The 10402-nt window shown below is 41.4% G+C and overlaps 2 protein-coding genes across 5 annotated transcripts in view; one reads left to right on the forward strand and one right to left on the reverse strand.

Moving 5' to 3' along the window:
* Positions 1 to 1328: 1328 nt before the first annotated feature.
* Positions 1329 to 3555, reverse strand: fgf20b (fibroblast growth factor 20b). Its single transcript, XM_014024134.1, has 3 exons — positions 3233 to 3555; positions 3032 to 3135; positions 1329 to 2422 (listed from the first exon to the last, which is right to left on the reverse strand). Exons 1-3 carry the CDS (start codon positions 3513 to 3515, stop codon positions 2177 to 2179), a joined length of 633 nt encoding a protein of 210 aa, XP_013879588.1. The 5' UTR covers positions 3516 to 3555; the 3' UTR covers positions 1329 to 2176.
* A 6-nt stretch (positions 3556 to 3561) lies between these two features.
* Positions 3562 to 10402, forward strand: part of micu3b (mitochondrial calcium uptake family, member 3b) — a 40008-nt gene continuing 33167 nt past the window's right edge. For 2 of the 4 annotated variants that reach the window (XR_001311549.1, XR_001311550.1), the window contains exons 1-2: positions 3937 to 4380; positions 8575 to 8722. Coding sequence is in view for 1 of the 4 variants with exons in the window: in XM_014024132.1 (XP_013879586.1) it covers positions 4150 to 4380; positions 8575 to 8722 (379 nt within the window). In the remaining 3 variants the exon portion in view is untranslated. Of the gene's footprint in view, positions 3806 to 3936; positions 4381 to 8574; positions 8723 to 10402 lie in introns of those variants that run through there. The other 2 variants (XR_001311551.1, XM_014024132.1) reach the window with 2 other exon arrangements.

Below are 10402 nucleotides of genomic sequence, written 5' to 3' on the forward strand. Positions count from 1 at the left end.
CTTGAACTGGTTTCCTCAAGAGGCTTCTAAGGCCCCGCTGCTGAGGTGGTGTTGAAAGTAAGGGGAGCGCCCGTTTAACTGTGCGAGCCGGCCCTCTGGAACGAGTGAGGACGAGGGGGTTTGAGAGTTTTCAGCGAGAAGCTGCCGGACCACCTGTGGGAGGATGAACAAAAGCATCCTGTAGACTTCAAAAACCCCAGTTTAACAGGTGCCTAAGAGCAGCACTGCTGGGCATCAGGTATCACACGTCAGGGTCTCCAGTTTGATCAGAAAGATGACCTTAGACGTGTCAAAGGGGGCAGAGATTTGCACAAGCTCTGTTCTTCATTGCTATAAATGGGAGAAGCTCAGCAAGAGCGAATAATAATAAAAATAAAAAATCTGCATTTATTGCAACACAATAGATGCAATTTCTATTTTTGTTTAAAAAGCTTTAAGAACACAAGCAGTGGCAACAACAGTTCCATGATGGGAGAAGAAAAAAAGGAGGCCTGTTTACTTGATGGATAGGGGATGTCCAAGTGTGTGCAGGTTATAATAGAGTCTGGGATGCTGTTATTAATCCACAGCAGCAGCATGTCAAGGTGTGCAGGTGGGAAAGTCCCCCAGCGAGGAGAGAGTTGGCAGCAGGGCTGTCAGAATCAGATCACACACCGAGCTTTCATGCTTCAACACAGATCTGCTGCGAGCCGTGAAGGAAACCGTGCAGGAGACACGAGAACATGGCGAGAACAAACTTTAGCCCTTCCCATCGCTATAAAACAGTTTCTTTATCCTTTTTTTATTCTTTTAAGAAAAATACGGGGACTTTTAAAAGAAAAGGGCAAACACTGTTAGTTAACCATGTTTTAGCTGCCTGAACGCTTTAATGGGATGAGTCAACAAACTGCCCTTTAATTGTCTGCATGGGTTACCTAATCCTTATCGCTCCGGCCTCCAACTTTTATTCATCGGCTGAGGTTGCAGTTGCCTCAGCTAAAGGTCAGATTTTATTTGGCCCTGATCACATCGTCGTTGGTTTGCAGTTTTTCTGCAGTGGGGTGGGGGGAGGCTTTGAAGTTTTATTTGCACAACAAGTCTACAAGTCGTCCCTCGGCGTAATGGCATCCATGAAAATAAGACAACTCCGATCTCGTAAGGAGAGTTTATATGTTTAAACTCTGAAAGGCAAAGTCAACCACTAAAATACAGCTTTTTTATGTAAAAGGTCTGTTAAAAAGTTAAAGGTTAGCTTTTTTTTCTTTTTGGATGAGAAGAGACACTTGAAAACAAAATCCCCATCCCTTGACCTCTGACACCTTGAGCTGACCAAAAAAAATAATAAAAAGTAATTTTTTAATAGTTTGTTTACTTCAAATTGGTTTATAAGACATTTTACCAGCAGTTTGGCCACAGTTATTGAATTTAAAAAGACAAAAACAAATAAAAATGAATCACAGTTGCCATATTGTGATAAAATACATGTTAGATTCAGAGATTTTTTTTAATAAAAGTGTATATTTTAGGTCAGGTTACACTGTTTTAACGGGTAATCTGATTCTTCTGAAAAGAGCATAAAATACAGCAACTCAGTGTTTATATAGTTGATACTGCATGATTCTATGTGTAAAAATATAACCTCAAATAAATAAATATATACCATAAATATGTTGATCTAAAAATGAATAAATAAAACTGTTACATGCTTTCTTTTCCAAAGCTCTCCACACAAGTAAAACCAACGACCCTGAATTCCTTCAGGTCTTGTTAAACTCTCAAGACATCCAAGTCAAATCTTTTGATTCCATCCAGTTGGACGCCAGCTGATGTCTCTGTCCTGCAGACAACAGAGGAGACCAATCAGCTTGGTTTCCCCCCCGCCCCATTTGTCTCCAGGTACGTTTGTGGGTCGCCCGATCTTCTGAAACAAACGAGCCCCTCATGCCGAGACATTCTAGCCTCGTCTTCGTGACTGCTGAGAGATGGCTCCGTGCATTCCTCCAAAGAGGCCCCTGCCGGTGCCTTTATCCCCCCGCTGGTGGGGCTGCTGTCCCACCATCCTGCACTGGCCTCGTCCCGGCTTCCTCTCTGGGTCTGCTCCCCTGCATGTTGGGGCGTTTTGTTTTTTGTTTTTTCTCTCTCTTTCTTTGAAACAAAGCAGCTGCTCCTGATTCCTGGGCCACCGAGCTGCTGCACCTCAGCTGTGCCCCAGGATGTCCCTGTACAGCTCAGGCACCCGCTCTGGGTCCACAGGCCTGGGCAAGAAGTGCGTAAATTTCTGGTGCCTCCTGGACTTAGTCCCATCCCTCGGTGTTCCATCCTTATTTAATGCCACAAAATAACGTGCCCCTTTGTCTCCGTGTTTGTAGAGGTTGGACGAGTAGGTATTGTACCAGTTCTCCTCAAAGTGTTCCCTGAAGACACATTCTGCTGACAGCGTTTTCTGAGGGGAAAAAAAAAACAGAAAGGACCTCTGAGGAAACAGGTGGTGTGGAAGAAAAAATAAGGGACACAGAAAACCCAGCTTAATGACGTTTTATTACTTATTGCAAAAAGTAAATCTCAAGCAGACTCTGCAGAGTTTAACCGCTTTTTAAATCAATTTCTGGCAGATAAGGTTCATTTAATTTAAGAAAATATAACAACAATTGCTCAAACTAAATAAAAGGTATATTTAAGAACACTTAGGGAAAACGTGCATGCTGAAGAAGAATATATAAAAAGTATTCTTGTTAAAAAACAAACCAAATTGTGGGCCTCAGTAAGCTGTTGCATGTCCAGTTTCCTGTTTGGTAATTATTAGTTATTGTATTAGTTATCAGTTGTGTGCACAGGCATGGCCGATTTTTGAAAAAGTCTATGTCCAGATGAGACTTTGTCAAACAGCAGAATGCATTTAAACAGAACTTATTAGAATGTAAGATAAGCAGCCTGGTCTAGATGCAAACTGTTACACCCGACGAGGACGCATCAGATTTATTACTGAATCTATTTTAAATTTCCACAAAATAGGAGGTTAAATTTAAGTTTAGGCCATATTCGTGGTACTTACAGAGCCATACAACTCTCCTTTGTCGTTCATCCCCAGGTAGAGCCCACTGTCCACTCCTTTAATGCTGATCAAGCCAACAGCAAGGCTGATAAACTCCAGAATACCTGCAGCGGAAGATCAGAAAAGCTCCACATTTAAACACTTTAGAATCAGACCTGTCAGTCCGGATGATGTCTTAGTTTATTTCATGCTCCTTCTTACCAAAACGACTGTGGTCCTTCCTCGTGCCCTGCACCGTGCCATCCGGAAGTATTTCCAGATGAAAGCCAGTCCTGCAGTACAGCTGCCTCCTCCTGAGGATCCCCTTCAGGTGCGGCAGATCCGGCACCTCGTACCTGGGGAAAGGTAGGAGGTGCTCCCCGCGCGGTGTCGGCCCGTCCCCAGGTGGCGTCAGGAAGAAATGGGCCCCGACGTGAACGACGCCGTCGATGCCGTGCAGGACGCCTCCAACTTCCCCGAGAGTCGCGAGAGGAGCGGCGGCCATCGCGTCGGAGCTCAGCGGGGGCAAAGTTTGGGTGAAGGAGGTCCGGAGGGAGCGGCGACTACAGCAGCATGTTTACGTCCCCGGTTCTCCCGTTACGTGGTGCGCGCGCGCGCGTGTCCAGACCGCGCAAATAATAATCAAAAAGAAGAGACACCCCTCAGCTGCAGCTGGGTACGCAGGTGTCGAGTGTCCCCTCTGACTTTACCACCTATAGGCTAGGCAGCAGCATACCTGTCCTGAGTGGAGGCGGTTCTGCGGTGTTTGTGTGACTGATAGACGCTGCAGTGCAGGTGAAGAGTGGCAGAGGTGGTGTGGCAGGTGCAGACCCACAGGACCAGGAATGGGCGGGGCAGTCCCAGTCCAGACGTGCCCTGGCAGGGAGGGTTTTTTTTTTCTTCTCCTGAGGCGAAGAAAAAAAAAGAAACAGGAGTTGACGGCGGTGCTTCAAAGGATAATTAAAATACAAAGCAAACAGCCCTTTAAGTCAACTGGAAACGCGACTTAAATGAATTAGACTGATTTGAATACTTTAACTCTCGTGGCAGACTTGAAACGTGTACCCACGGTGTTTCTCGCGAGCTCGGAGGCGCTCTGAGTCGCGCGCCGCGGTTCATCCGGCAGCAGGCAGACAGTCATGGCGGCGCTGCGCAGGTTCGTCTCCTCGCTCCTCACGCCGGCAGGGCCACGGAGAGCCTCCTCCGGGGAGCTGAGGGTGGTCGCAGCGGGAGTGTGTGTCGCCGGTGTCGCTTACTATTATTGTTACCACAGGCACTCGGTCGGGGTTCGGCGGCTCGGACTGAGGAGCCGCGTCGAGGCTCGGCTCGTTCATCATCATCTGCTTCCGTCGGTCTCCGCCGCCGACAAGGTACCAGTAATGAGCAGCGGGGCTTGGGAGACAGCATTCAGCTCACAGACGGGATGAAACACATTCAGAAGACTTTGATTAATATAGTTTCACGCGTATCAAGTGACAAAGTAGTTTATAGTTTAATTGGGAGCTATCCGGACCTTTGGTGCTGAACAGGCAAAATGGTCAAAGGCGTCTCAGGTCACGTGACCAAACGAAGCCCTGTTTGTTGTTGCTGCATATTTTGGCCTGACCTGTGTCAATAAAACATACGTAGTTAAATAAAGGCAGGTTTAATCTCTGTGAGATGTTAAGTTGATCAGAAGTAGTTGCATGATAGCTACTCTTTTCAGTTTGTTCTCAGAAGACACTGAGAACCTGTTCCTTTTTCTCACAGAGGTAGAACTTTGTTGTGCCCTTAGCAAAAAGTAGTATACTTGAACTTCAAATTGAAGTTCATTTTAATAAGTATACTTGAGTATAGGTTTAAGTACTGTATATCAGGTGCACTAGACACCATGTACTTTTAGTGTAATACAAAATATACTGATTTAATACTTGTTCATACTAAAATTGAGACATTTAAAAACGTTTAGAAAAAGTATAATTTAAGCATGCTGTTCTAATTTCTTTTTAAGTTTTTAAACATACCAAAAATATACTAAAGTGTTTTTCCCTAAGTGTACTTTTATTTGCCATGTACTGTACTAGTACCATACCATTATATATAGTGTACTTATTCCATGTATAAGTATACTGGCAGTGTACTAACAAATATAATTCTAGGACTAAATCAACCCACAATACGTTTATGAAAGCATACTCAGAAGTATACAGAAAGTAATCAAAGTACATTTTTAGTTAAATCTTGAAATATACAAATATAAACAAATAAACCAGTCTGTGTGAAAATGTACTTTCAGTGATCTTGGCCAAAAGTTCAAACATTTGTATAGACTAAATATACTTAAACTTTTAAAATACTTTTGGTACAAAAAAAGTAAAGTGTAAGATAAACTTAGTTAAGTATATCTCAGATAACTATATTAAAAGTTAACTTGACATATACTCTTTGATTTTATTTTTTAAATAATTTAGAATTAGTATTTTTAAAGGATACTTGCATATACTACTTTTTGCTAAGGGTGGCCAAGTTTTCTGCTGAAAAGTGGGTGAACTATAATGGTGTCATCTCATTTCAACTGGCCGAGACTGTCAGAAAGTACAGACTTCTCATCTTTAGCTGTTCCAGCAAAACTTATATAGATAGTCAAAGAACTTGTGGAAGGAAATAGTACAGTTTTTGTGCACAGAGGAGACAGTGTGGAGATACAGGCGGCTGTTTGTTGAGAGGTACACCTCAGTCGGGCAGTGGAGGGACACGTTCTTTGTGTTCCCTCTTTAAAGTGCGCTGTTAGAAAAGTTAGAAATGATGGCAGTTTCTTAGTGACTAATTTTGGCAGTGCCAAATTGAGTGTTACTGTCTCAGTCTGTATAATAGAAATATTTGATCCCAGTAAGGAATTCTTTTGTGATGGAATAGTGGAGATGGGGTGGGATTCTCAGATGTGCAGTTTCTTGTTGTGTATTAAATGTCTGTGCCAAAAAGAACGTCTCACAACTACATCAGTGAGACCTGACTTCTTTAGTTGGAGTATGGAGAAACCTTAATCTGTTTTTGTCAAACATTGAAATAGCAGCATGTGTGTTAACGCAAGATGTGACATCCAAGTCAAATTTGGCACAAAAAGTAAGGAAATTTGTGTTTGGCAGATTATGTTTTTGTTGTAACAATGCTTTCTTGGCAATAAATCTTACATCATTGGGAAGCCTGCTAATTTCCCTTTTAAATGACGCCACAGTTGTAAGGAACATGCATTTGGATGATAAGCAGTAGAGCTGAGTATGTGGGTTGTGTACATGATAAATTTGCCAAATCTCTACCAAAAAGGTTATTATGACCCCACACGCGAAGTGTAAGCGGGAGTCATATTGTTTTCGTACTGTTTATTTATTTATTTATTTATTTATTCATTTATTTATTTATTTATTTATTTATTTATTTTTCTCAGTGATTTTTGGTCAACCGTAGCACAAAAACGGCTGCACCGATCAACATGAAATTTGGCAGGGCTGTAGAAGAGACTGACCTACGCTGCAACAGCCAACGGTTTTACGATAGACCCCATATTTGAGGAGGGGGCTCCTTTCAAAGTGGGGGTGTCTGGACATGCAAAAGTCGCTTATAACTCAGAAAGTGTTCAACATAGAAACTTCAGATTTCTTTTGTTGTTTAGCTCTGATGAAGCTCTATCCATCAGGCCCAACAATCAGTGCCCCCAACCCCCTGGACCCATCTGAAAAAGGGGTATTTGGACATACAAAAATGGTTATAGCTCAAAAACTATTAAACATGAGAGCTTCAGATTTCATTGGTTGTATAGCTCTGATGAGGCTATCCATCAGGTCGACCCCCCACCCACCCATAAAAAAGACCCCCACCCAAACCACTACAATTTTGGGATGCACCATGACATTTATTAGGAATTAAGACTTCTGAGTTCTGGTGCATTTCTGCGTGCGGGGGTCATTGTGTTACCGCTATGCGGTATCTAGTTTTGCTGTTGTTATTGATGCTTGTTTTGAGCTTCTGATACCCCCGGGTGCTGTCAGTTAGCTGCCCGCTGTAAGACTTACTGCCAAGATAAAATTGTTACAACAAAGAAATAATCTTCCAAACACAAATTTCCTCAGTTTTTGTGGTAAGTATATATAACAGCCACAGTCCCAATAGTCAGGCTTCAACCAGGATAAAAACAGTAACTAAGTCAATATATGTATAACTAATACGTTTAGTTGTTTTTTTTTTTCTCCCCACAGTTTCGGGTGGTAAAAACAGGTGCAGTGGTTATACATTATGTCAGTATGATTTCAGGAAATGATTGTTAGCTAATTGATTGTCAAAATTAGTCAGATGTTCATGTAATAACTTTCTGAAGATTATTCAAGTGTGTTCAATGGTACAAGAGACACTTTACTAAAGAACACAAACCGGTGATTACATCGTTGCCTTCCACCATGAAGGACAGGTGATAATACGTCAGCCAAGATGATCAATATCTGTTGTGAATTTTTATTAAACCCTGACAAAGTAATGACTGGGTTCACATCTTTTACTCATTGACCTCAACAAATCCCAAAATGTCTCCAAGTCAGTTTGACGGATATGAATATTTATTGAGGTAAACTTTGGAGTGGAAGTAGCTGACAGTCATACTCGAAGTGCTAACAGATCACACAGTTGAACATAATGTTATTATACAGGTTTGACCAAAACAGAGCTAACTCATCATCAACTCAGTTTAAGGTGGCAGGGCATTCCTCCAGGTGCAGCTGCACATTTCATTAGATTTTGTTTTTGGCCTTTGGTTGTAAAAACTAAGCTTCTCAGGCAAAACTTCACCCTAACATAGAATAAATAATATTTGATGTTACTGGAAAGCTTTGTGACTTTGTTTTTCAAGCAGTTTTACCTCAAGAACATTTAGCAAAACAGCAACAAACAGTTCATAAGATTAAATTTTTTGTCTAATCATTTATAAATTTTGTGATCAAAAAACGTTTGAATTTGTCCACATAATCAGTCAAAATGAAACCATCAAAAAATACTCTGTTATTGAAATTTGTTCTGTTTGTTTTTATTTTTCTGTGATATAAACTCAGATGTAAATCCTGTCTGGTGTTCATGCTGAACTCCCTGCTGAAAATGAGGCTCTCATTTGACATCTGTCATAAACCTTGACTCGTGTCTTCATGCTGAAGCTATCTAGGGACACAAGAAATTGGACACTTTGACTTTGCAGAGAAGCTGATATTTGAAGAGAGATGGGGGTAGTTAGAGGGGGCAGAAGGGTGGGGGGAAGGAGAACCACACATTCCCTGGGTTTTTGTGCCCAGTGAACCTGGCATCGTGCCACCTTATGGAGAGATCTGCTCTGTCTTCACCAGGCCAGCCTTTTGATCTGGGCAGTTGTAGGGACATTATCTGCTGCGCACAGATGAAAACAAGGGCCCATTACAGAATTAAAGCCTGAGCACTCTGCTGCGCACGAGGTTTTCCGTGACAAGAAAAGCTCGACACAAAGCATCTTTCAGGCAGGGTTTTCATCGTTATAGTGTGGTGTTTCAGCTCGTTTCCATGTCTGCTTACAGGCAAAGAGCTACGATCTGGATGATCGAGATGTTTACATGTCATCCTACGAGAACAGATTCAGGCTCTTCAGTTCATTGGAGCACGACGGCCAACTCTATATGACGCCTCTGAACTTCATTGAGTCTGTCACTCTGAACGAACCAAGAAGTGAGTATCACACTCAGCAGATGCACACATTATATCGTCCTCAATGATTTCATTATCAAACAATGACAACAATTAAAGATTCACATTAGTACGTATCAAAGCTGCTAAAATATTTAAATCTTTGTTTATTTGTGGGATTTAGATTGACACAAATAACAGAACTTTATAGTAAAATTTGGAAACATTAAGTAATTTGTGAATTAAACAATCAATGAATCCTTTATACCAGATATTCCCAGAGTGGGGTCCGTGGGACAAATTTGGCCCATCAAGCCATTTGATTTGGCCCGCCACTTTCGCTCATTGTGCATCATTAATTTTAGATTAAACATGAAATACGACTAACTACAAGAGACATTTAGATTAGATTTAAGCACATTTGTAGACCAAAAATACTTATATTTGATCAATTTACGAAGTGTCCCATGATCCTTTGCTGTCTTATTGTATGAGCAAAAAAAAAAAAAAAAAACATGAGTCCCCGCACTAACTGCTAGCTCACTAAAAAAGGACTTTACTGAAGCAGTATTTGTATTTCATGTATTAAATTGCTGCATTTGGCCACAGCCCTCAGATAGATTTTTATTTCGGCTCTCTTGAGGAAAACGTTTGTGCACCCCTACTTTAAACATTCAGTGTAATAAACTGACAATAGAAATGATCAATGGTTACATTTTAACTGATGTAATGCTACCTTCTTTGCAAGCAAATGTGACCCAAATCCATTTTTTCTGACTAAATGTGACCCATATCAGAATATTTTTTTAATGAAGGTCTGATTGTTAAAAAACTACATTTATTCTATCCATACCCAGGTCTTTTTCATATGTGGCACTAAATTGGATGTAAATTCAAGTGACTGCACTGTGGACGGTCCATGTTGCATTTCATCTGACTTTTACATCACTGAAGTAGGGGTATTAAATGCATAAATCGAGACGTTGATATTATTGATCCTGGAGTTAAAGCTTAGTACTCCATAGCACCGATCATAAGTTCAGTTGCTTCATCTTTTTAAACCGTTCCAGATTCGTCATGTCTTTGATGACTGAGAATTTGCCCCAACACATGATGCTAACAGTGGTGCACCAGCATGTTTAATCAAATCAATAACAGCATGATGAATCAGTACTCAGTTTGTTTCTACTTTCAGCCCACTGCTCCCGTTCAGTTTGTGTCTGCATCGGAGCAGGCGAGAAGCTGCAAGTGAAACAAAGCAGAGAATAATTTACTGCTGTTGTCCCTAATCGCACAGCAACTTCACACTCGATCCACACTTGCAAACATGTGTAGTCTACATATTTTGTTCTGTAAACACAGTGTGCTGGGCCTGGTTGCATTTAAATTATAAGCTGCAGTGTAAACGTGACCTAATGTTGCTCCGGATTAAATTGTTCCATAAACTGAGATTGTTTTGGACTGCAGGGTACCACTTCACAACCCTTTTTTGTTAGTTTTTCTACATTATTCAATTTTTGGCTCCCGTTTCACAGTTGGTTCTTTTGCAGCTTAAGAGGATCTGACATGAGGGGATGTGATTGGTTCACACAGAATTAAACGTTCATGGCTGAGCAAAGGAAGCTGTCCTCAAGCACCAGCATTGTTAAAACAGTGATAAATCACACACACACACACACACACACACACACACACACACACACACACACACACACACACACA

The sequence above is a fragment of the Austrofundulus limnaeus genome, unplaced genomic scaffold (genome assembly GCF_001266775.1).
Source record: "Austrofundulus limnaeus strain Quisiro unplaced genomic scaffold, Austrofundulus_limnaeus-1.0 Scaffold408, whole genome shotgun sequence".
Taxonomy (NCBI): Eukaryota; Metazoa; Chordata; class Actinopteri; order Cyprinodontiformes; family Rivulidae; genus Austrofundulus; species Austrofundulus limnaeus.